This window comes from Mchenga conophoros, linkage group LG15 (assembly GCF_057382185.1).
Source record: "Mchenga conophoros isolate Kocher_MC1m ecotype Shallow Benthic linkage group LG15, M_conophoros_male_GT1.1, whole genome shotgun sequence".
NCBI classification, from domain to species: Eukaryota; Metazoa; Chordata; class Actinopteri; order Cichliformes; family Cichlidae; genus Mchenga; species Mchenga conophoros.
This window is the reverse complement of record NC_140540.1, coordinates 33,028,326-33,055,703: the sequence shown is the minus strand read 5'-3', so window position 1 is coordinate 33,055,703 and position 27,378 is coordinate 33,028,326. Positions and strand designations below refer to the sequence as shown.

The 27,378-nt window shown below is 39.6% G+C and overlaps 1 protein-coding gene across 2 annotated transcripts in view; it reads right to left on the bottom strand.

Annotated features, from left to right (window-relative positions):
* bach2b (BACH transcriptional regulator 2b) overlaps positions 1 to 19,771 on the bottom strand; it is a 100,453-nt gene extending 80,682 nt beyond the window's left edge. Inside the window, exons 1-2 of one of the 2 annotated variants that reach the window (XM_085247479.1) lie at positions 19,435 to 19,771; positions 5,913 to 6,054 (exon numbers count right to left, since the gene is read on the bottom strand). In XM_085247479.1, the coding sequence (XP_085103605.1) occupies positions 5,913 to 5,951 (39 nt within the window). In that variant the 5' untranslated portion in view covers positions 5,952 to 6,054; positions 19,435 to 19,771. The remainder of the gene's footprint in view (positions 1 to 5,912; positions 6,055 to 19,434) is intronic. The other variant, XM_085247480.1, reaches the window with a different exon arrangement.
* Between the last annotated feature and the right edge of the window lie 7,607 nt (positions 19,772 to 27,378).

The window sequence follows — 27,378 nt, the reverse complement described above, 5'->3', positions numbered from 1 at the left end:
TCCAAAGTGTGACAGTGGTCCTGGGATAAGCTGGCAGACTCAACACCCCTCCCCCCGCTGGCAGGGCCAGCTGTGTATTAAAATAAATCTGTGCACTTGTCCCACCCCAACACACTCGCTAGACATTACCTTATACAAAGCTAGCTCCAGCATATTCTGCTGTCTGGTGGCCTGTGATCAGATTTTAGCTTCTCCTGCTGCCCCTGGCTTCAACTCTCCAAAGCCCCCCTCCATGTTCAGCCCCACCTCTTGTGTGTTTCTGTGTACACGATCTCACATGACTCAACAAAAGCCCAACCTTGGAGCAGGGCTGTCCAGAGCATTTTTCCTAAGAGGGGAGGAGAAGACTTAGTTTGTGGAAGAGACCTGGAGTGCTGCCCTCAACTTGTCAGGCCTGATGGATTTTGGCTAAAAATAAAAGAAAGAAAGGGGCCCTCGAGATGAATGAACTCAGTAGTGCAGCACTGTTAACCAAGAAGCCACATCATGCAACATCTCCAGGTCCGTGGTGCTTAAAAAACAAGGAACGTTTGCATGGTGGCGAGAGCGCTGGATTTCACAAACAAAACAAACACAACAGCCCAAGAAGCATAGCTAATACAAGATGAACCAAGTCAGTGGGAATTCCTGAGCTCCCCTCTGTTACCCCATCCCACGCACATTCCCCTGCCACATTCTTAACAGCAGAAAAATCAGAGCAAAAAGGAGAAGATAGAAGGATCATAACTGAAACCAAAGCAGGCAAGCCTGCAGGCTTTTAACTCAGGGAGAAGCCCTGATCACTTACTACTACTACTTTTTTTTTTTTATCAACCCTTTAACAACATTTTTCAGTTTTTATTTGTCTCAGTGCTTTGCCTGTACAGCAATGCAATGTCACCATTTACAGAACAGCTATTCACAAATGCTGCCAGTGTGCTGTAGACTGTTTTTATCAAGAGAAAACATTAAAAAATAGAGTATTAAGAGTTGGATACAACAAGGAGTTCCTGTTTGCTCTGTAGTGGGTTTACAATTAACAACCATCATTATATTAGATCTGACAAGCCTTAATTAGAGGACAAACAAGCAGATAATCTCAGTTCTGACTGGATTTCTTAGCTAATTATATGCCAATCTTTAACCTTCCTTCCTCCTCCTTCTTGAAAGAGTAGTTATAAAACAGCTAAATGATCTGCAAATGGTTTATTTCAAGAGTTTTAGTCAGGATTCAGAATTTATCACCATTCAGAAACAGCACTAGAGAAGGTTACGGATGATATTCTTAGGGTCTCTGACAGTGAACCCTATGAGAGATGATATTTCTCCCATATTAGCTTCTCTTCATTGGCTCTCTTTTAAATTCAGAGCTGAATTTAAAGTTACCAATACAATAGGCCTAGACTGCCACCAATAATGCACTCAGCATTACACATGAGTGAGTTGGTAACTTTTGAAGCATTTATAAATGAATTAAACTGACACATTATATGGGTTGCTCTTCAGTATTTCTTCTATTTGCTATATGTATGGCCGTGTGTAAAGCTTGTACAAGGACTGTATTGTGTTCCAGACAGACATCTGGATCCTATCAAAGACCACAAATGCAGATGCAGTGAAAGCAGTAAGTACCAACATAGGCAGATCGGGCTAATGAGTTAGTGACAGAACATTTTCAACCCGTGCAACAGATCACATCTCTCCCTCACACACACACTAACAGTGGTTCTACCTTACCTAGCCTGCCATGCTATCCCTCCCAACTCAACAAAGGAACAAAATGGCAAGAAGGGATACATGATACAGCAGGGTTAAAAATAGCCTGCTGACGGAAATAGAGCTGTATTTCATGACCCCTGCATAGTGCTCTTGGTTTACACTTTGGCTACGTTCACACTGCAGGTCTTAATGCTCAATTCCGATTTTTTGATCAAATCCGATTTTTTTTGTCTGCTCGTTCACACTACAAATAAAATGTGACAGCAAACGTGCTCTAGTGTGAACCCTCAAAGCGGCCCGCATGCGCAAAAGAAGACGTCACATACAACGCGCTCTGTTTAGACCCAGACCAAACAGTATTGTTTGACTGACGGCCCTTAATATAAAGACTTGTTTCAGACTTTACGTTTCCCAATTTTGCTTTAAGTTATAAAATTATTTTGTTATTTACATATGGCCTAATAATGATCCTTATTGCTGTTTTAGAGAGGAGCGGTGCTTCAAAGGATAGTTGCAGATTTCTGTCAGAATCTGCAGATTATACAGTACAAATAAAATGTTCATGTTTCTCCAACGTTGTCTTCCCAACAGTTACGCTGGGTGGCCAGGAAGCGTTCACGATGTCTTCTCGGGCGCTTCTCCGGCGCTGATAATTGGGGTCTGTCTTGTGTCAGTGACGTAAAAGACGGATTTAATGCGACATGACCATTCAAACAGCAGTCGCTTTCTAAAGCGTCAGATATGTATCGGATTCAGTACCACACACGAAAGTGACCTGGGTCGGATTTGAAAATATCGGATCGGGTCAAAAAAGTTGGATTTGATCCGCTTTCGCCTGCAGTGTGAACGTAGCCTTTGAGTAACTGTAGTGAAGTGTCCTAAGATTTTTTTGAAACGGTTTTGCTGTTCTTATTGTTTTTTGCACCACTAGCAGAATCAAACGTTTTCACGCAGGTCAAAGCCAAGAATGCTCTGTTTTGAGGACTCAGAGCCTTATGGTATGTGAAGAATAAATGATCTGCCTGAGAAAACTGAGAACTCTACTTTCTGTTTTGAATTCCACTGCACAGCCATACTACTAAAAAAAAAGAAACAATTACATCTTCACAGAAATATCCATGAGCGGAGCAGCAAATTTTCCCAGCTGTGCTTTGATACACATCACTAAAGCTCAGTAAGAAAAGGAGGGAACTCAGGAGAAAGAATGCCCAAATATCAATTGTTTTCTTGTACAATGTTACCAGTCATCTTAATTCAAAATATCTGAATGTGGTCTCTGCTCCAGGTCAGGGTATGGATGAAAAATGGTCCATGAAGAGGGAGATTAAACGGCGTTTTGCTTTTGATTCAAAAGTTGCACTACTGTTTTCTTTATAATAGTTTTTGCACAGAAAAAGTTGCCTTTTGTTAATTTCACCATTTAATAGGCACCATTTCTTTGTAACTGCTAAAGAGCAGCATGTATTCATACAAACTTGATTGATTCAAAGACATTCCAGGGGTATAATGGGAACAATTTCTCCCACTTGGTGTCATAAGTGCATGCTACATGCCTCAGAGTGTTAGGAACAATAGCCTCTTTCACTCGTAGTGCCAGGCTGGGGATGGGGAGGTGCATCACTGGAAGCAGACAGGGCTGTACAGTTGAGTGCAGATACTTCAGAGGGGCCTCACACAAACCCAGGCAGCAAGTTGTGGCACTTAAAGCCCAGACATGGGTCGTGTGTGAATTACATGCTGGGATTAGTCCTGCTTTCTAAAACACATGCATGACAAAACTTTGTATCTGGATTAGAACTGGCTATGGCAGCTAAAATATCAATTGTTATGACATGCTTTCCCGTATTAAGGATGAACTGCATTTTAGCTTTAGTGCATGGATTTTCCAAATAGTGTTGGAAGGGTCTCTGGTTGGGGTAACACGGTCAGGTTTAGAGTTAGGGTTGGAACCGTGTTGCTGCAGTTGAGGAAAAAAGCACCATCCCAATTTTACATTAGGTTAAAACCCTGTGAAATAGCACTGATGTATCTTTGAAGCTGTTTCAGCTGTAGCTCATTTTATGACACTTGACCTTTGCAAAGATTGTGCAGTTCAGTTTGTATTAGTCTTCCTCCTTTTTGCGTGCTAGACATTTGGACCTACAGGGAAAATGGTGTCACACATTTAGGACTTTGGAACAAATCCAGCTGAAAGGAGCGCCTTTAGTTTTAATGTAGCGTAGTAGTAAATGCACAACTGCGCCTTGAACTGCTGTGACAAGTCAAAATGCCTGCTGTGAAACATCTGCTGAGTCAGAAGTGCATTGTAGAGGGGTAAGCTAATCTAATTGTGTTAGATCCAGATGTGACCTCGGCACTGTTTGTTACAGAGTAGCGTAAGGTTCAAAAGTATATATGGTACTTTTACAGTTGAGAATTGCTTTATAGTGCACGTCTCATTCAGCTAGTTACATAAAGTGCATTTATCCATGCCTAAGTGTTTTCTAATATTCACATAGAAACTCAAACTCTTATGGATGGATCTCGCAAGAGACTCGGGGTTCAGTATCTGACCCAAGAATATGATCGATCCACCGACCTTCCAATTGGTATATATCAGGCTACCGTGGGGAAAACACACTAACAAAACCACAATATACAGCCATCTTTTAAAAATCACTAACGATAACTTAAGCTGTCTGAAATAAAGTCACACACACACACACAACAAAAGAAAAGAAAAAATCCTAAGAAAATATGTTTTTCACGTCTGTCAGTTATCTTTACTTTCTCTTTTCTGAATGCTAAGACTTCAGCCATTAGAGTACAGAATGACATTAGTAGAGGGTTAGGGTATAGCACTTTTCTATTCTTTTGAGCCACTCAGTTTTTACTAGTACTTTGCGTACCTCACATCCATGGCCAGTTTAGAATTACTGAATGACATGCATATCTTTGAACTGCAACCCAAGCTGGAGTTTGAACAAGGTTCAAACCTGGCGTGGCTTGTGTTTTTCTGCAAAGGACAGCACATATCTTGCAGGTAATAATGCCTCAGTGGCTGGAATTTGTAAAAAAAAAAAAGATTTATCCAGCATTGCCTCATTCACCCAGTCATACAGAGTGATGGCTGTGAACTACCACCCAATTTGGCGGTATGTCGATATAGGACGTAGTTTGGGGTTAGGTATGTTGCGCTATAGAAACATAAGGAAGCAGTACTAAGGATACAGAGTACACTTATTTTAGCTAGATTTTCATCGTCAAATGATTTACAGCAGGAGGTCCAGGCCAGGGAAGCATGTCACTGCTGCCAAAAGTAAAAGTATTCTCAGGGTGTGAAACAGATGCCAGAGCTCCACGTGGTCTGGGCTGAGCCCTCTGACAGTCTGTACTATTACTATAGCAGCTTTAATGCCACCATTTACACTAACCAATGACACTCAAAGAACACATTTGCATTTGCTTGAAGATTGTGAAGACAAACTGGCATAATTGTTCCGTCTTTATGTTCATACGCAAAGCACGTGAGAGCTGCAACATGTCACTTCAGAGTTACCGTTTCCCTTCTAACAAGCATGTATTGAGAGGGAAATTGGACATAAATCAAATTTGCGAGAACAAGGTTAAAGTAGAGGTTTCTTTGACTTATTTTATAACCGGAGTGATCATAACGATCGTTGAAAGACCGACTCCAGCACAGGAGAAAAAGTTGGATTAATTATCACTGAATATTAAATCTTCTACAGCTGCTACTCTACCACCTGCAAAGGAAGTCAGAGAAGGAAGCTGCATTTCCTTTGCAATAGTTTGTTATAAATGGAAATATGAACATTGTAAAGAATTTATTAGTTTTGAACCGTGTGGTTTTCTTGTTTGAGAACGTCAAGGCAGTTCGTAAGCCTTTCTGAATGGTCTGATTTAAAGCAAGGTTTTCGGTTTTTGAGTCCAAAAACTCTGTGTTCAAGGGCTAGACGTATGTTTTTGTTGTGTTTCTTTTTGCTTTTGAGACTCTAAATGATCTATTGAATATAAAAAAGGTAGGAAGTAAACATAAACAACTACAAAACAGCTCCGCCTGAAGTTTTGTTTTTGTGTGTATCACTATGACAAATGTTTGCCTCGGCTTCAGCAGCTTAACCACAACAGGAAAAAACAGCCTTCCTGCCAGCAGAAAATCATGTTTTGACATATAAAACCAAAAGGTGAGCGTGTATGGTAACAGTTCTACTTACAAAATTGTCCTTCATCTTCTTTGGCTGATTAGTGATCATTTATCCACGAGCAGCAGACGGACACATCTACATCACTATCAGTTAGAAAGGTGCGAGGTCAGAGAGATGATTGGCAGGTTGGTGGAGCGTGGGGAGGGCGTCCCTGCAGCATGAAGACAGACCCTCCTATCATCCACAATTACTCATTTTTTCTTTCTACGCAAACATGCGCACCATTGTCACGTCACACACACTTCGGATACAAAGATTACAGAAACAGAGACTATTCACAAAATGTTGGACACAATGGCACATTTACAAGAAAGCTTTTTTTAGAATGTTGCAAAAAAAAACTGTTTTAATACGAGAAAATTCAAGAGAAGTCAAGAAATCTGTTAATTAAGCACAAGTTTAGTTTTTCAGGATTTATAATAATAAACAAAATTTATTGCAAAAATCAAAGTAAAAGAAAGCGTACTCTTACAAATTAAACCACAAACAGGAAAACTTTAGATGATGAACAAATGAACTTTTGATTTTTCCTTTCATTACTATTTGGGCAAAGCGCTTAACCCTATAATCCCCTTTGTATCATATTTGATACATGAATTTCTGAGACCTCTATCTCATCAGCGTGATAAATACTTGCCATAATTCCAAAAATGTTATGGACAAAACTTTTTTTTTTTGTCTAAAATTAACATTGTTGTTAACAAAAAGTTGCTAAAACATCCAATGTATCAAAAGCGATACAAAAAACATATAATAAATATATAACAAAAATATATCATACACAACATGATATAGCAAAAATTTTGTGGATTTTGTTATAAGGGTTAACAAAATCTAAGTTCCCCAAAATCTGAATTTTCTGGCTATTTTTTGATGGGTTGGGTCTCACAGGGCAAAGTACACAAACAAATCATATATTACTTTTTTTTTTTGCCTGACTGATGTAAAACCTCGGTTATGTAAACTACATGAAATCCCTATTTTACTAATGCTGAGAAAATAATAGCAGCTCACAGATTTTTTTTTTTTTAAAGTAAGCAGTTTCCTCAAATATTTAATAATTAATTAAAGTATATGGATTTTCAGCCTTTGGTTTGGCTATTTAATAATCACTCCAGGTTTTATGTTTGTTCTGCTCTTGCCGTGCTTTCATTTGTGCCAGGAAAAAAAACATCTTTAAGAAGAGTCTTTCAGCTCTTCATCATGCTGCGCAAATTCAGTAAAATTGCAAAATTTCACCCCTTTTGCCAACAGGTAGATAATAATCTGCATGACAAATACTGCAAAAATTGGTTCACCCCCATTTCCACAATACATGTTTTACAATGTTTAAAATTTAAAAAAAAATCTTGATTCAGAATTTTCTGTTTTGCTTCACATCATTAAAACAGTACGTTTGTTTTTATACTGCAGTGGTTTTATGTCACCAGCACAGCAATTTTATATTGCATCCTTCATTATTTCATTATTTTATCTGGTTTTACTATTAAACACTTCATATTATATAATTTCATTTAACAAACACTAATTCCTATTGCTTTTTAATTTTAATAAAATAATACAACTGTACTGATAGTAAAACTACTCATTAGCTGCAATCACATATAATAGTTCTGAGATCTTCGAATAACGTGCCAAATCGAGCAAACCCTGGCCAACTGATGGGAAGAAGAGGGTTTCTGACTCTTTGATAATGTCACATTACAAACTAACCAGAGTCACATTGCTGCCATCACACAGCTGCTAAAACCCACTGGCTGTGTTAAATGGTAATGTCCTGGCTGTAAGAGTTAAAGGCACCGTGCCTGTAAAATTTTTCACTTTCACGTTCACATCAATTGAGAAAACTTTTTTTCTTAGCATGGCCAAGTGTGTTTGTCACATAAATATGATAATGATTGTGCACAGAGCAGAGAACGAGAGATTAGCCAATTTGTTACTATAATCCATCTAAATTGCTAACTGCTTTACAGCCTTTCATTCAGCTGCTCTCACTATCCCACAGTTACTCTGTCCTCTACTTTTGTTTCTCAGACATCTTCTCTGCTTTTCATGGGAAAATCTATGTAACTTTAAAAACGTGCAGCACCGTCTCCATTAGGGCTCCCCTGAGTTTTGCCTCTCACTTAACCTCTGAAAAGCTGGAAAGAAACATCTGCAGAACTGAAAAGCCGCCAGGATGTCGTTTAATTTATATTATTATTCTCTAGTCATTGCGTAAAATAATGATATTCAATAAAGACAAAAGGACTGAACATCTGACCAGGATTAGTCAGGAGAAGACACAGGAGCACCAAAGAAAATATGTCAATATTAAATTAGACTAAAAATTTAAGTAACACACGAACACGCAGCATTTCACATAAATGTGTGCAGCTAGAAGATGGCACAAAGTGTTGACCAACTCAATTAAAAAAGTTTTTAAAAATCATCATTTACAGTAATTTAATAAAAATAGAAAGAGAACAGCATATACTGTTGATATGCTCAACAAATTAATGTTAAAAAATATATAAATTAAAAACTAAAAAATTTAAAAATCCTTATTAACAAACTCATACTGAACTCATATTTTCACCTGTCAGGAGTAAAAAGGAACCTTTGCGCTGCGCAGAAACAGTCATTTGATTCATATTGCTATATACATCGATATTACCTGTAAAAGGAATTACAGTGAATTTTTTTTTACACCAAAAAGCCCTAGGCATGTAGACACTCACACGTATATCGCACACAATCAAGCTGGTATGGTTGCTTCAAAACTGCATGACTGCAAGAAACCAGTCAAGACAAATTTATGTGACGTCTGACCATCGAAATGAACTCTTTCCAGTAACAGAGGAACATATTCTTATTAAGAATAATATCCATTTTTTTAATCTGTGGGGAAGCATTTAATGTGTGTTGTGTTGTGTTGACATGCTGATGAACTGTGTTGATGATGATGATGATGATGACAAGATGATGTTGTGTTGTGACTCAACCGTGGAACAGCTCTGCCTGGCTGACCTTTTGCCATCTGTCCTTAATGACAGAGTCTGGCTGGTGGACTGCAGGCAGGAGCATGTGACTGCTGCAGGTATACAGCTGGTGCCTGCTTACTCACTGTAGACCATGGGGAGACACAAGTGGACAACCACTGACACCTGGACCGTGAACTCAAATCATACCCACTTCTGGTTTCCCTTGCTGGTTTACAATTAATTTGGGTCATTGATGCTGAGGCTTGGAGAACAGACTAACCAGAGCTTATACTCGTGTGGAAAAATTTTTTTTTGCCATTATTTAACTTTTCTGGATGTCGCATAGACTATTTTTTAGACTTTTTTTTTTTTTTAAACTTTTCAACAACGAGGAACGGCAGACTATCAGATGTCGACATCCGCTTACGTTGAGGTCATTTCCTCTAGTTACCCTGGATTATATTGTGTCACAAGTAGGGAGTGATAATGATTTTTGCATTGTTTTTTTTTTTTTATTACAAAATCAGAACAGTTAGTAAACAAAAGAAATTTTAGCATGTTTTCTTATTTTCTCAGACTCCACCAGGTTTGCTTTGCATGATTCATAGTTGTAAATCATCCTTTATCTTACACTGGGCTTTGGTGCAGCCCTGCAGTTCATCCCCAGTCTAAAACAAATTATTTTACCACCTCTGATATTAATGTAATTAACCTTTCAAGCCAAAGAAATTTGGGTTGAAACGTTCTTCAGACTAGCTTGTAGAGACTCATAAAGAGAAAGTCAGAACAGCAGGTGGGTGGGGCTGCTGTGCCTGAGATGATTCATTTTTGGGATGTCGGTGCTCTATGACATCACACGTGTTAAAAACTTGGTAAAGAATATTGAAAACTGAGTTTTTGACTTATTTACCATATTTTTAAACGTTGGCCCTTTTAAGATGAACAATCAGTATTATAACAGAATGTATATGACAATACACTAGGAAAGGAACAAGAAGAAGAACTATCCAGTTTAACCTAAATCAAACCTAACCTTACTAACATCATAAGTTTGTATGTGTTGTAGCCTGGCTGCCCTGTGAAATGAGCACATCTCTAAAATGAACCCATAACAAAAACATTTAATCTTTCTGGTTATCGGAAAAAGGTAAAAATCAACACATTTCGACTTGTAAAGCTACGAGTAACTCAAAGCTGTCAGACAAATACTATATTGTAAAAAAAAAGTGAGAGAAATATTAGTCTGCATAATACATAAAAATGAAAAACTACCTACATCTTCTACTTGTTGTTGTTATTGCTGTAATTTCTAGCTCTCTTCCATGGTGTGTCTTTTGTCCTGTCTTCCTTCCCTTGACCCCAAACGGCTGCGGCAGATGGCTACCCTTTCCTGAACCTGGTTCTGTTCTGAGGGAATTTCCTGTTAAATGGGAATTCTTCCTTCTCACTCTCGCCAAGCACTTGCTCGTAGGGGGTCATCTGATTGTTGGTGCGTCTCTGGTGCTATAAATATAAATAAATAAACTGGAGTAAAAGAACTCAATTACTTTATTATTAGTGGAAGCAGCGTCCATAGGGTGAACATCACGTTTTCAGTTTCATCGTGTCAATTCTCAGGTTTCTCTCGCTGTATAATTTCATCTTTCTCTTTTTTCGCCTCCCTTTTATGATTAGAAAAAAAGTCAGCCATGACTGCCTGCTGTTAACTGGAAAAAAAAAGGCCAAGAGCAGCAAATTGTGCTGATCTTGTTGTAACCTCATGGTTTTTACAGTGCTGCGCAGGGGTTTGATGCAGGAAGTGGGCACATTACTGCACTTCCACGCCCACAGCAGCCCTATTCCCTCCCTCCATTACACCAACCCCCCTCCTAACCACCTGTGCTGGTCTCACAGGATGAACCCCCCTCACCCCTAAAGCCTTCTTTCCTCCGCAACACAAACTCCTTTACAGCTGCACGTCTTTGCCAAACCACATACTGAATGTGCTCTGTTGTTTTACACTCCACTGCTTCAACAACATCAGTGAAGATTTGGTTTACTGTAAACTGTCTCCAAGTGCAAGCGAGCACTCGTTAAAAGATTGGGCTCCTCCCAAACTCATCTTCTTCTAGAATTTTCTATACAGACGTCTGCTTCAAAGATACCCATGTTCATCAACAATATTTTTTGTACAAAAGAAATTCAGTGTACGGGGATTACCCATCATATTGGGATCATAATTTCGGGAAAGATATTTTTTGCTATATTTCTTTTGATATGTCAGTATTCTATTCTGTGAGTAGCTGAATAAAATAATTTTGGCAATATAGATTATCCAATTAACCTATCCCCACAAGCTGCATGTCTTTGGACGGTGGGAGGAAGCCAGAGTACCCGGAGAGAACCCACGCAAACACGGGGAGAACATGCAAACTCCACACAGAAAGACCCCGGCCTGATGGTGGAATTGAACTCAGGACCCTCTTGCTGTGCGGCAACAGTGCTAACCACCGTGCTGCCACCTCTTAAATTTACATTTTGATATAATTCAGTTCACTTTTATTCATACAGGACCAAATCACAAAAACAGTTGCGTTGAGTCGCTTTATATTGTAAGGTCAAGACCACTATAATAAAGTATTAGACTAATACACACAGAATCCTTAAACTATACATAATCATTTAACCATATATCCATTATATTGGCAGAAATCTTCAACGATATTTTCTGTGTTGTTACATCGTTGCATTTAGGTGAAATGACAGTTATTTTATATTGTGCTTTGTGCCAAATTAATATTATTCGTGAAGATATATATTAATTATTGAACTGAATTGAACTATATTGCCAACACGGGAATCATTTACATGCTTGAATACAGCCTAAGGTCCTATTGGTTGGTTTATCATCTAACAAATGGCTGTTAGATATGTTTTAATAACATATTAATGTTGCAGTCCTGAGTATTTATCAGGAACTAGTTTAATGTTACACCAATAACTGGGCAGAAGGAGGAAGGCAGTGTTGCAGCAGCACTGGCGAGCTTTTCAATGTGTAACCTGTGATGTCAGCGTGTGGAATAAAAGGGTGCTACACAGAACTAAATGACCTCAGGCTTCAGAGAAAAAAGCACACAGCAGCGTTCTTCTTCTAACGCGGGAGCACGAATAACCAGCCAAAACCAACACGTCTCATTGAGACATCCTTATATTTCTAACCACAAATGTTTGTGGTCAACAGCCAATATCAAATTCAGGAGTGTAGAAGAACCTTTATAGCTGGAAAAAGAATGAGTTAACTCTCATTGTGCAGACTGATTCTTTTCTACTATACATAAAAGCAAAGCAAGGTCATTTTACTGGATTGATAAAATAAGTATAATTAATTATAATGAACTAGTTTTTTTTCTGTTAGCCGCTATGTTAACTATTTAGCAGTTCAGCTCAATATCTTAATTTGGTGGAATATTTACTGATGATAAATTTCATAGTTTCAGGCTTAATTAAGTGAGTCTTTGTAAGATTTAAAGCTTTCCTTTCCCTGATATATTTATAACGAAGCTCCCATTTGACGTGTTTTCATTGTGTGAATCATTAATATCTGTTGAAAAAGTATATTTTTATGAATTTACAAGATATAATAATTAGTAAGAAATGTTAAGAAAAGTTTATTTGGTTGATTCTGTACTTATAGAGCCATTCTGGATCTTTACTCCACATTGTAAATAAATTATGGACCTTTTGTGGTTTAAAAAGGTAATTTTAAAGCTTATTGCCAAATCGAAAAACAAAATCCGTATGCTAATAAACATCAGGGGAACAAAACAGAAATTAGGTAAAATAGTTTTGTCAACCAGAAATATAGGCTGGGACAGCGAAAGTGTAATCATCAGATCTGCCATGAAGAACATCCTGATGAGTCAAAAGAAAACAGCAAAGACAACGTATATATATACTGAATATATACACTTCACATGTGACTCAGCAGCTCCAGAGAGCAACCAGAAGACTACTTCTGTGCTTCAGTGTTCCCCGGGAGGACTACGAGGGGGCCTAACCCCAGAGAAATTCTCTGTCTACGTTGCCTCATTTTCACCACAAAGTGCTCTAATGTGATATGGTATGCATAGCATTTCTATGGTGGCAGCAGGGGGATGGGCTCTGGGGACCACACAGACAACAGTCCTTACTAAGAATAACCCAAGCAATGCTGAGAAAATCCAGCATTCTTATATGGAGGAGCTGTTTAAGCTGGACGCATCCATATAGGCTCTGTTATCGTCACTGTGGTGAATATCCAGACGCTGCAAAAGCACTGGATGAGGCTCTCTAGCCGCCATTTTGCCAGTTGGCCCAGGGGAAGAAACACTGTAGCGCACATGTCATTCACATTTAGTGATGCTTGGAAAAAATAAAACAAAGACCACACACAAGTCAGTGGAATTGAAAAACAGCGTGCAAAAGCTTCATCAAAGAGCTTGTTTAAATGTGGAGGCGTGTGTTTCACATGTGCATAAATGAGAATGCGTCAACTGTAACACATAGCTATTTTTATCAAACTATAGGCGCACTCGTAAGTGAAGTCTCTACATGAGAGCAACAAAATGAGACTTCTTTTCCACAAGAAAAGGAAAAAAGGAATATTATTTAATAAAATCTACAAAGAAAATTTGAGAATTGCCATTAAATAGAAAAGGAAAAAGCTGAAAGAAACCTGCAACTAAAATATCTGTTTCCCTCCCCCCAGAATTTGCTACACATCCTTGTGGTTTTGAATGGTTTTATGAAACTATTTGATATTTGAAACAACTGCTAAGTTATTTTAGGAATCAAGATGTGAATGAAGCTAAGTTTATGTAAGTGTTACGTCCCTCTGCAACCCGTATTCTCTTAAGGTTGCCTGGGCTTCACTGCTAATTAACCATATTTGGTAAGGTGTGGATAAAGGCAAGACTGAGGGTCACTCTACAGAGACACACACCAGTTTTGTCTTTTTGGGGTACCAGTTGTTTTAGCTAAGTTATGATGTCATTTAGAATAAAACTACACTTCTTAAAACTCTAATGTCAGTTTCTTGTTGCTTCTGAGCTGAGTCGTAATGTAAATGGGCGTCTGGGGCGTAACTGTAAATTTTGTCTCATATTCTCAATTTATGTTTAAACTTGTGACAGATAATGGAACACATGTACGTGAGAGAGCTGAAAAAGTCAAACTGTGACAAGAAAATAAGATTGAACAATTTCCAATTTACAGTTTTACAAAACTCTTTAACTGATCAATGGTGAAATCAGACTTTTAAGGAAAGGTTAATGGGTTTAAATCTAGGTTTTTTATTTATTTATTTTCTCAGATTGGTTTCTGAGATTTAAGATTTCCAGAATTAGGTTAACGTGAAAATTAAACTTTAAATATGATTATAATTTGAACTCATGCCACTTTAATCAGTTCTTACAAATGCAGATAACACATACAGTACTAGTTAAATGTCTGAAGACTCATTCATTGATATGAGTGCATGACTGTGTCCAAACTTCTGACTGGTACTGTTTAACGGATGAATTATAAATATACTTGGACTTCTCTGTTGGGAAATGTCTTTTAACAGAAATCAGAAAACTTTACTATATTACAACCATTTTACTACACTGAGGCTAAGTTTCCTCCCTTGTTCAGAGCACTTCAAGGTTTTCTCTAAAGCAGCTTTCAGCCTCGTTCTGATGAGTCAACTGTGCCAACAGTAACAGTGCTGCAATAATCTAATATAAACAGGTTACGCTAAATGATTTCTTTTTGTTTACTGAATGCTACTTTACATTCTTCTAAACACCAAACCTCCCTCCTTTCCCTTCACTGAATTGAGTTTTCATTCACAGCTCAGAAGGTGAAGTCCTCCACTCAGAGAAGAGGTCATCAAATAGGTGGGTCATTTACTCCATTGTTTCTAACAGGCACACAAAGGCACAAACACAAACCAAAACAATCAGAAAATTGACTGTGGTGGTTTAGTTTTGCTAGCTTCTTGGCAAGAGTCAAACACACACAGACAGGCCCTGACTCTGCAGCCGCAGACTGATGGCAGCTGGGGCTGGGTGTATAATGCAATCTGATTTCACACAAGTGATGAGAACACCAGTGCACATCACTACTGAGAAAAGTGGGAAAAGAGAAGAAGAATGAGCAGCCATGACATGACACAGGGAAAGAAGGGATCACAACAGGGAGAAAAGGAGAAGGAAACAATAGCTTTTGCTGTAATGTACAGAATCTGAGATTTCTCCAAGCAGTGCTTCTCCAGCTATGCCATCACTGGCAGATGCCCAATCACCTGCCTTTGAGAGTGCAATAGCAACATCTTTTTTTTTCCCTAGCCAAGGCAGTGACTTGGGATATTCAACTGAGCCGGTCAGGGGTACTCAGATACCCTTAGTGATGCAAAGAAGACTTTAAAGATGCAAAGAGAGGAGAGATGGGACCTGCTGCATACACTATCTGCTTTTTTCTTCACATAAATCAGAAATAATAGACCTTAAAAGGCTGCTGATATTGTGAATTTGATCACTTCATGTTGTCCTACTCCAGCTGAAATTTCATGAATCAATAACCCACCAGTACTTGGTTCATTTGGAACACAAGCACCTTCTCCAGTCATTTATTTCCAGTCATTTTTTAATTAGCTGAATAGCAGGATGATTACATGTGGCTCAGCAGAAACAATGAGGAGCTAGCCCTGGATGTTTTAGACTGTTTTAGTCTTCAGGATCCCTTCATGGTCACATGACAGGAACTTGTTGTTATTCGGAATTTTAGCTGTCGAAGACAATCCTGAGGGACTCGAGCAGATCCCCAGAACAGCACTGTTCACAGTGAGATGTTCTGATATAATACCAGTGAGATGGTCCTATGTATTTTTAAACAGATTTCAGAAGGGCCTTCTTCATTTTTCATTTGGATGCACATAGAGATAAAAAAAAAATAGAAAGTATTTAAAAGTCCAAAATAAATCTGGAAGCTTTAAGCAAAGCACAAAAATTCAAAAATCTAGCCATTTGGGGGTTATGGCAAACTAATTCAACTATTCAATTAAACATTTACAATGGTTTAACATCATGATACCAATGTCCTTCTGTTTGCTTTGTTTTTGTTATTATTTATTTCCTATTTCCTATTTAGTGCCATGGAAAGGAAGGGATCTTAATATAAAAATAAACTATTTACCCTTTGACATCTGAATATTCCTAATCCTAACCCCAAAGCACCTGCCATTGTAGTGAGCTGACTGTCCATAGGTAATATGCAGAGCTTTTACTAACCCACATCTATACACTGTGCTGTAGTTGTGCACTGTCAATAGTGGGAAATACCTGAAACACAACTTTTCAGTCAGTCAGAAATCTACCTACATGTCATGTAGCATTATCAACATGAGGCTGCATGCTGTTGACTTTTTAAAGAGGCTGTACACAAGTGTGTCTCCTTTTTTGGGCTCAAACACAGAATTAGGTTTAGGTTTAGGTATCATCAGTGATGTCATTGTCCTCACAATGTTCTTTCAGCTCTTAATCACACTCTGAACAATTAAGAAGTACTGCATTGTGATGACATTAGCCCCATCTAACCACTATTTATTCTACAGACTCTTTTCAGTCCTTTTGGATTGAATACAAAATTTGATGGAAACAAGGATTACAATAAAACAAGTAACAATTGATCATAAATTACATCTCATCGCATTACAGAAAACATATTACTGAACATATGACTAGTTTGTACTTTTTGTTCCTATTACAGATGTATTATATCATATAATAGCAACCCTGAATAAACAGAAGAAGATGGGTGGATTTTATATATTACTTGCACATTAAAATAGGTAGAAACAAGGCTTGCGGTTACAAGCTACAGCCTGTGCACTGGTTTGACTTTCAAGCTGCAGGTTTTTGGGGTAATTAAGGAGGCAGAAGGGAGAGAGAAATTCAAAACGTGATGCAATAACTGTGCAACAATTCAATATTCCTGTTTTACTGTTGTCTGTGGGAATTACAGTGTGACAAGACAATTCTAATTTTCTGTAGTGATGCTGCCAAAATTAGAAGAGAGTTTAATAAAGAAACAAACAAGATATGGTAGTTTTTCATCGCAGTCATTATTGCTGGGTTTTGTAAGGCTGCAGATAATTGATAAGCATTATTGTAATCTTCCAGGTCTATTGTGACTGTACTACTGCTCTGATCTGTTACGGACACCTAGTGTAAGTATATTTGTATATATTACAAATAAATTGATGCTTATGCAGTGCAACTTATTAGCTGTGGTAAAACTCGTCTGGGCAGTTACTATGAATCATTACTTAAATGTAAGTTGTTTTTGGGACATAAAAACTACAAATATAGAATCACAAGCTGAATATAATAATAATAATAATAATAATAATAATGGCTTTAAAACTTTGCAAACACTGCCCCATCATAAGGTTTTAAAAAGCTATTTCACCAGCTCTGCTGTTGTGAAATTTTCCTCTAGATTTCATTCAAGGATCTTGAATTCTTTGGTTCTTATAAAGTCTGTAGTTTTTTCTGAATGCACAGTCACTGGTTTACACATATCATTCCACATGGTAAGAACACGAGACTAAACGCTGGTCAGAGAACAGACCAGCTGGAACTGAAAATCTTCTTGCTGTTAATGATTGTTGAGTGATGTAATAAAGAGATTTCTCAGTGGTGATCTATTAAACTGATCGTGCTTACAATAAAATGTGACACGCAATTATGAAAGTATTATTTTTATGCGATTCGCGTGTCTTGTTTATACTAATGAGCAAAGAAACCAAAGCTTGACGTAAGCTGACAAAGTCACTATGAGGTTTACAGTATGGACTCCACCCCCTCTCCTCCTCACAGTACACAGAGGACTGCCATGCCTGGGAAAAGAAAGGCAGGGGGCTACTGTAGAGAACAAAGGGTTCCGTGCGTAAAACTGCGCATGAGTGCCACTGCCGTGCACGCGTCGCCAAAGCAGCGCGTTGTCTGTGAAAATGTGAGTTCACGTCAGCTGCCTTTACACCACCAGTGAGATCCTATTAGCTCCTATTACCTATGCACCTGCTCTCGGCACAGCTTAAACCCATCCCTGTGGCGGCTGCGTGGAGTCAAGGCGTTTCGGGCGTTTCAAAAGAATGCGCGACGCATCATGACAAAGGTTCTTGATCATGATGATGGAGGATCCATCCATGATGCTGCGATCGTTCCGCCGTTTGCTTTGCATCAGCACTATCAGACAAAGAGGATGGTATGCTTCCTCGAAATGCTGCATCACCGCATTTATAGCAGCATCACTCCGCTCCCTTATGATTCCAGGCTCCTCCGCTGCCGAGGCAAACACATGGCCATCAAACAATAGTCATGACGAAACAAACACTATTAAGAAAAAGCCCTGCCTGCCTGCACACACGCGTCTCTTTAACGACAGAGGGAAACAATGCAAACGCGAGTGCCTGCAGCCACCGATATGAAGCCAACTAATCTTACTGTAAACACAAACGAAGCACATTCTCATAAATCTTTTAAAGGTCGTAATGCATGGCAGCACGTGAGACTACACTGTTTATATATATATTATCCACGATCACAATTTTTTTTAAGAGTCACCTTAAAAATGCCCCTTTTTATCGACTGAGGTGCATCTCAGCACATTACTGACTCAAGATTGAATAAGACGCGATTGCAGCATCTCCTCACATGACAATGCAGCTCCGCGCACAAGGGTGCAGTTTGATTTAAAAATGCCTATTTTATATTCTCGAATATGATGGCAGACTAAGAAATATATATGTGTAATAATGAAATATGGGTTTAACGTCAAACGAGGGATTGACTGTTATAATGTGGATTAATGATAAGGTGTGCTTATTTCAGTTCAGTTTATTTTATTTATATAGCGCCAAATCACAACGCCCAATGGGCTTTATATTTTAAGGTAAAGACCCTACAGTAATACAATGATTTCACACAGAGTGAAATAAACTGGAATAGCGGTAGTAACAGTTCTAATGAGCTCCACATGAACTAGATGCACACGTATTGAACGAGGAAGGTGTTTAATGACTCTGCATGTGGCAGCTCATCCTGACGGATCACCACCGACTACTTTACCATATTGGATAAAAAAACAAAAACAAAAAAACAACAGTACAGAGGAGCACACAGAGAGCGGTGACTCAAAGCATAACAGGATGCGGTACAGAGTTGTGTTTCACTCCTGAACCCGCGTTCACACCCCATCACATTACAGGCTTCAATATTCGTACCACGCGCCAGGCTTTCAAGATTCATGCGTGCGGTTCTGCTTTTTTCCCCTATAAAGTCGATTTTTTTATGCATCTCAGCAGGGGGCTCTGTTGGTAGTAGCCCACTACCACTGCGTCACTTATGCAAGTTTGCGTCTCGGTTATGAGAGCATCAACAATAGACCGAGATTGAAAGCTAACAAAAAGAACAGCTAGAGAGCGAGAAAAGGATAGAGAGAGAGCGAGCGAGAGAGAGAGAGAGAGAGAGTGGTCAGAGAGGAAAAAGACGTGCACGCCAGCTCACCTTTTCCGTCCTATTCTGCTCGTACTCCAGCCCTTTTGTCCGTTTCCCACAAGTTCTTTCACATGATGACTCGGTTTGCCGTTTCCTCAAACCCTCCTGATTGCAGATGGATGACTTCTCTCGCTGCCGCAACTCGGTTCTTTGTCACTTACAAGAATGTTTATTTAAAACACACACACAGACAGACACACACGCTACAGTGTCTGTGATTTTACGATTTGTTGTGTACGTGTGCGCGCGCGCGTGTGTGCGTGTTGATCCTGCACGGCGTGCCGCTCCTTCTCTGCTGTTTGTTACACTCGACTGGAACGCCTACTCTCAGTCGCTACATTGTTGACATTCGCCCGCTGACGTCACTCATCCTCTCATTCACAACATCGTTAGTGCGACGCGGCGTTGCGTTGAAGCCGGCGGGAAGCGGGTGCGTAGTCCTTCGAAAGTGCGCAACGGAGCTTGGAGAATCGCACAATTCTGACTTTCTAGCTCAAATCCCTCCCCCTCGGCTTTCTGGACTCCCTCCCTCCCTCCATTGCACACCATGCTTTCTCCTGGTCCTCCCTCCCCCCTCTCGTGAATGCAGCGGGAAAATTACGATTAATGATGACACAAGGCATTTTTTTCGCATGTGAGAACAATTAAAGGGGATGTTTAGCTGACTTATTTTCCGATCGCATTAAAAGCCTGATAAGGGAACACTGAAACCTATCTATTTTCTTTTCAAGTGTGGGAACTATTTTCTTTAATGTTTTTATTATTCACACGCTCCTCTACCATTTCTATTTATTAATGTGTTTTACTGAACTCATTACCTGACACACATTTGCAAAAAGAATAATTAATAGTTTCAGCTCCCAACTTCCACGTAATTAACAACACAAACGCCAGTGTATCAGAAAATATACTTAAAAGTACCCAAAGTAAAAATAATCATTAGGCAGATTCAGCCTTTTCAGAATCACATATTATTTATTTATAAATTATTTATTTATTTATTTACTTATAGCTATAATGTTATTAAATTACTTGTACACAGGGGCGGAGCGGGGGGGTGGCTTACGGGGCTTAAGCCCGGGTTGTTTTGTCAGAAGCCCGGGGTATTTTGGAGTGTAATTTTTTCATAGTTAGATGCCTGGCTGACAACTGTATAAAACAAAAAGTACACACAATATTCGAAGCACATAGTGCACACTGTGGGAATTTACGACTGTGCGTGAATCCCCCCCTGATATTGGTATGATCCAAGCTCAGGCACTAAGCGACTGAGCGAGGGGGCGGGGCAGCTGCTGCCCGTGAGTGCGCTGTTGGAGAGACGGAGCCAGCCATACTGAGGAGAGCTTAAGTTTGACCAGGTACCAAAGCAAATCATTCGTACCGTACAAATAATGTAAATATGACGGTGCATCACGAAAGATTGATATGAAACTGATCACTTGACCAATATTACGTTACTTGCTCTTCAATTGAATCAACAAATGGCGAAATGAAAAGCCGAACAAATGCTTTTTTTTTTTTTTAGAGTCTTAGCTTACGTGTGTTTATTTCATATTTTCATTTCTTACCCTCCCCGACTAAATCGGTTTCAGTTATGTACTGAAACATAAGAATGGACATTCGAGGGTTCTTTCAAAGAAAAACTCAGGTAAATGTTATTTTATATATTATGCTTTGTATGTTGTTCAGTATATTTCTATGCAAAACAAGAGGGATTTCAGTACACAGCAGGATATTCACATTTGTAACCAGATATTTACATACACTTTAGGGAGAAAACATAAAACATTTTTACTGTACAACATCAATTTAGAGTAAATTTTTGTTTTAGATAAATATTGAAATATATTTTGAATTAGTTAAATTTCAGAATAAAGAGAGACAGAGCTATTTTTATCACTTTCATCAAATTTAGGAGTACATGTACACTCAGTTTATTGTTAATTAATAAGAAAACTCCAGACGATTCCATTCTGAGCTGAAGAAGCTTCTGATAGGTTAGTAGAGTCCATGTGAGTAAACTGGTGGCACAGCTGTGGATGCATATAAGGCAAAACACAGAGCCTGTTTCTGTGACATGGGAAAATCAAGAGATATCAACCAAAACACCAGGAAAAGAACTGTGGAGCTCCATAAGTGTGGCTCAAGTTTGAATACAATTTGGTGCCATTTGCAATTAAGAAATACAGATAGTTTCTCTCTTTACTCTTAAAGTTAGCAAATATGTTTTTTATATTTATCAATCTAAAAAAATAAACATTTAGTCTGATTTGATGTTACAATTAAAAAAGTGTTTTTATCTGAAGAGTAAATATCTGGTTTCAACTGTAGATTTGATGATTGTCAGCACAAAGAGGGAGAGAGAGGAGAACGAGGACAGAACAGATGAACAAGAGCAGGTGAGACACACATGTTAGTCAAATGGTTGTTTACCAAAAGTATCACCGTATCACAGGTCCTCATGTATCTCGTACCTAGTGTTTCTTTTTAGGTTTGTTATTTTTCAAATTCTGTATTTATTAAGTTATGCAGGCTTGTTTGCACAACAAGGCTAAATAATTATATAAACTTTTCTCAATCTAAATAGTGGACTTTGGTAGAATTAAAAGATAAGTGTAGTGCAGGTCTATGATGATTTTTAGTGCTATCATCTAGTTCTGATTCTGGTTCTGTCTTGGTTAAGTCCTCAGTAGTCCTGATTTTGAACTGTTGTAGTCCTGTTTTAATTCTGGATCAGTTCTGGGTCTGGTTGAATTGGGGTTTAGTCCTCATGTCTTGATGCAGCCCCGACCTTGTTCTGCCTTGCTGCTTAATTAAAAAACTAGTTTAAGGTGTCCTGCACATGTGATATATATTTTTCCCTATATGAAGTCATTCTTTTTTGAACAGAGCCTATTAATCTTTCAGTCATTTCTACACCCCCCCCCCCCCCCCAAAAAAAAAAAAAAAAAAAAAATCCCACATGCATACTACTCTTTGGGCTAAGCCCCGGGTGTTTCAAATGTCTGGCTCCGCCTCTGCTTGTACATGGGATAACTTTTAATTCATTTAGAATTTATCTGTACAGTGCCCAACAACAACAACAGTTGGCAAAGACATTTATCTCTTATAACTTATATTAAGAAGACTGATATTTTTAAATGTGGATAATAATAAGTAAGAATAATCTTAGAAAATAAATGTTGTGTAACACAAAGCTCACTGGCCACTTCATTAGATACTTGTTCTACTGTTTGTTAAAGTAAATATCTAATCAGCCAATTACATGGCAGCCACTGAATGCATTTAGATGTGTAGATATGATCAAGATGACCTGTTGAGGTTAAAATTGACCATTAGAATGGACCGGAATGGTGATTTAAGTGACGCTAAAGCTGATATGGTTGAAGGAGCCTACTCTTAGTATTTCAGAAAGTGCTGATCTGCTGTGAATTTCCTGCGCAACTATTGAACAGTGTGAAGAAATAGCAGATATTCAATGAGAAAGCAGTTCTTTGAGCAAAAATGCCACTTTTAATGTCAGACATCAGAGGAGAATTGTCAGACAACTCAAATAACCACTTGTTATGCAGAAGAGTATCTCTGAACACACACAACAGTAAACCTTGAAGCAGATGGGCTACGGCAGCAGAAGAATACACCAGGTGCCACACATGCCAGCTGAGAACAAAAAGTGAGGCAACAGTTCATAAGGACTCGCTAAAATTGGTTAACAGAAGATTGGAAAAAAATGCTGCCTGCCATGACGAGTCTTAAATTGTACTGCAATATTCAGTGCTGGTGATGGTCTTTTGTCATGGCATGGTTGATATTTTTTGGCTATTTCCATTGCCTTTAGTACCCAGTAAGCATTGTTTAGTTGCCACAGCATATCCGAGTGTTCTTTCCGACTATAGCCATCCATTTATGACCACAGTCAGAACAAACAGACATTTGGGATGTAATGGAACAGGACATTCACATCTTAAAAGTGTCGCCAACAAATTTGCAACAACTGTGCAATGTTATCATATCACAGAAATACAGTAAAATAGCACTACACTAAAACTTTACTTCAATAAAGTGTTTAAACTTTATTAAAAGTTATATTCCATGTCCTGTCATGACAACAGTTTGACAGTACTGTAGCACTCTGGCTAGTGTAAGTTCTTAAAAAACAAAAATGAAATCATGAAAAACTAATGAAAAATTTGTCACCTAAGAAATTCAGTGTTTTTATTCTGTGATCATTTTAATTAATGTTTATAACGCACATGTTTTGTGTGCAGTGTAAAGTGGGTCTCTACTAAATAACTTAGCTACTAAATAAATAAATAAACAAATAGATGTAAGCATCTAAGGGATATTGTGCAAATGAAGTTCAACTATGCCAAGCTTTCTTTGCATTAGCTGGCTTGAAAAAACCTAAAACTCCAGTTGGAGATAACAGGTATCACAGCAATTAAGAGAAAGTTATTAACTTTCCATCCTACTCAAAGGAGGTTTGGCTCAGCATGTGAAGCAGGGCATCTAGTAGTTGTAAAGTTATTGGTTTGATCCCTGACTAACCCAAAGTGTCCTTAGGCAAGATAATGAACCCCGAGTTGCTCCTGATGCTCCTGGAGTTTGAATCTGCGAGAGAAAACACTTTGACATAGAAAAAATTGGGTGAATGAAAAGCACTTTGAATGCTAGAGCAGAAAAGCAGTATATGCGGACCAGTCTATTAACCATTTTCAAATTCAAATTTTATTTGTCACGTACACAGTCATACACAGTACGATATGCAGTGAAATGTTTAGACAATTGCTCGTGACCTAAAGAAAAAAAAGGGAAAGGCTATGAATAAGATAGGAAATAAATATGAAAAATTAAAAAGGGTAAATTTAACTAGGAAGGAATAAAATATAAAAAATTAAGGTTAAAAATGAAATAACTGTACAACAAAAAACACAATACACAGTATAGAACTATATAAGAATGTATGAAGAAATATATATATATATATATATATATATATATATATATATATATATATATATATATATATATAAAAACACCCAGCACGCCCCTGCGGGCGGTTTATCCTTCAAGCTCGGGTCCTCTACCAGAGGCCTGGGAGCTTGAGGGTCCTGCGCAGTATCTTAGCTGTTCCCAGGACTGCGCTCTTCTGGACAGAGATCTCCGATGTTGTTCCCGGGATCTGCTGGAGCCACTCGCCTAGCTTGGGAGTCACCGCACCTAGTGCTCCAATTACCACGGGGACCACCGTTACCTTCACCCTCCACATCCTCTCGAGCTCTTCTCTGAGCCCTTGGTATTTCTCCAGCTTCTCGTGTTCCTTCTTCCTGATATTGCTGTCATTCGGAACCGCTACATCGATCACTGCGGCCGTCTTCTTCTGTTTGTCTACCACCACTATGTCCGGTTGGTTAGCCACCACCATTTTGTCCGTCTGTATCTGGAAGTCCCACAGGATCTTAGCTCGGTCATTCTCCACCACCCTTGGGGGCATCTCCCATTTTGACCTCGGGACTTCCAGATTATACTCGGCACAGATGTTCCTGTACACTATGCCGGCCACTTGGTTATGGCGTTCCATGTATGCCTTGCCTGCTAGCATCTTGCACCCTGCTGTTATGTGCTGGATTGTCTCTGGGGCATCTTTACACAGCCTGCACCTGGGGTCTTGCCTGGTGTGATAGACCCCAGCCTCTATGGATCTTGTACTCAGAGCTTGTTCTTGTGCTGCCATGATTAGTGCCTCTGTGCTGTCTTTCAGTCCAGCTTTGTCCAGCCACTGGTAGGATTTCTGGATATCAGCCACCTCCTCTATCTGCCGGTGGTACATACCGTGCAGGGGCCTGTCCTTCCATGATGGTTCCTCGTCTCCCTCCTCTTTCTTGGGTTTCTGCTGCCTGAGGTATTCACTGAGCACTCGGTCAGTTGGGGCCATCTTCCCAATGTATTCTTGGATGTTCCTTGTCTCATCCTGGACTGTGGTGCTGACACTCACCAGTCCCCGGCCCCCTTCCTTCCGCTTAGCGTACAGCCTCAGGGTGCTGGACTTGGGGTGAAACCCTCCATGCATGGTAAGGAGCTTTCTTGTCTTTATGTCAGTGGCTTCTATCTCCTCCTTTGGCCAGCCTATTACCCCAGCAGAGTACCTGATCACGGGCAGGGCGTACGTGTTGATGGCCCGGATCTTGTTCTTACCATTCAGCTGACTCCTCAGGACTTGCCTGACCCTCTGCAGGTACTTGGTGGTTGCAGCCTTTCTAGCAGCCTCTTCATGGTTCCCATTCGCCTGCGGGATCCCCAAGTACTTGTAACTGTCCTCTATGTCTGCAATGTTGCCTTTTGGTAGTTCAATCCCCTCAGTTCTGACTACCTTCCCTCTCTTTGTTACCATCCGACTACACTTCTCCAGTCCGAACGACATTCCAATGTCATTGCTGTATAGCCTGGTAGTGTGGATCAGTGAATCGATGTCTCGTTCACTCTTTGCATACAGCTTGATGTCATCCATGTACAGGAGGTGGCTGACAACTGCTCCGTTCCGTAGTTGGTATCCGTAGCCAGTCTTGTTAATGATCTCACTAAGGGGGTTCAGGCCTATGCAGAACAGCAGTGGGGACAGAGCATCTCCTTGGTAGATCCCGCACTTGATGGTGACTTGTGCTATGGGCTTGGAGTTGGCCTCTAGTGTTGTACGCCACATCCCCATTGAGTTCCTGATGAAGGCTCTTAGGGTCCCATTGATCTTGTACAATTCTAGGCATTCCAGTATCCAGCTGTGGGGCATTGAGTCATAGGCCTTCTTGTAATCAATCCAGGCAGTGCACAGGTTGGTCAGTCTGGTCTTGCAGTCTCGGCTGACTGTTCTGTCTACCAGTAGCTGGTGTTTTGCGCCTCTGGTATTCTTGCCAATCCCTTTCTGTGTCCCGCTCATGTATTGACCCATGTGCCTGTTCATCTTAGCCGATATGATGCCTGACAGGAGCTTCCATGTAGTACTGAGGCAGGTTATTGGTCGGTAGTTGGAGGGGACCGGTCCCTTCTTGGGGTCCTTGGGGATCAGGACCGTCCGACCTTCGGTTAGCCATTCCGGGTGTCTCTCGTTAACTAGCAGCTGGTTCATTTGTGCTGCCAGACGCTCGTGGAGTGCAGTCAGCTTCTTTAGCCAGTAGGCGTGAACCATGTCGGGCCCTGGTGCTGTCCAACTCTTCATACTGGAGACCCTTTCTTGGATATCTGCCACTGTGATGGTTATATATATATATATATATATATATATATATATATATATATATATATATATATATACACACACACACAATAACAGCAGCTGTACAAGTATTAACTGGAAATGAAGAATATAGTGACCAGTGTTGTGCAATCCACATTATGTCTTGTGCAGTGCAAATATGCTTAAAGTGATTTAAGTGATGAAGTGAAAACAATGTCCAGAAAGTCCAGTGTGTGTGTAAGAACTATATGTGTGGGTCAGTACTGTGTGGTGGTGTGATTGAGAGACCGTATCGCCTGCGGGAAGAAGCTCCTCCTCAGTCTCTCTGTGTTGGTCTTCAGGGAGCGGAATCGCTTTCCTGACCTCAACAGAGAGAACAGTCTGTTGTTGGGATGGCTGAGGTCCTTCACGATCTTCCTGGCTTTGGTCCAGCACCGCCTGCTGTAGATTGAGTGCAGGTCAGGGAGCTCGGAGTGGATGGTGCGCTCAGCTGACCGCACAACCCTCTGTAGAGCTCGTCTGTCCTGCATGGTGCTGTTCCTGAACCAGGTTAAGATGTTTCCCGTCAGGATGCTCTCTATGGTGCACGAGTAAAAGTTCCTGAGCACCTTGGAGGAGCCATTTATTCTTCTTCACACAAAATGACCCTTATCAGTGCAGCCTTCTCAAATCAGAGACATTATCAGATAGCGATGAGAAAATGGTGATTGGAAATCTCTAAAGAA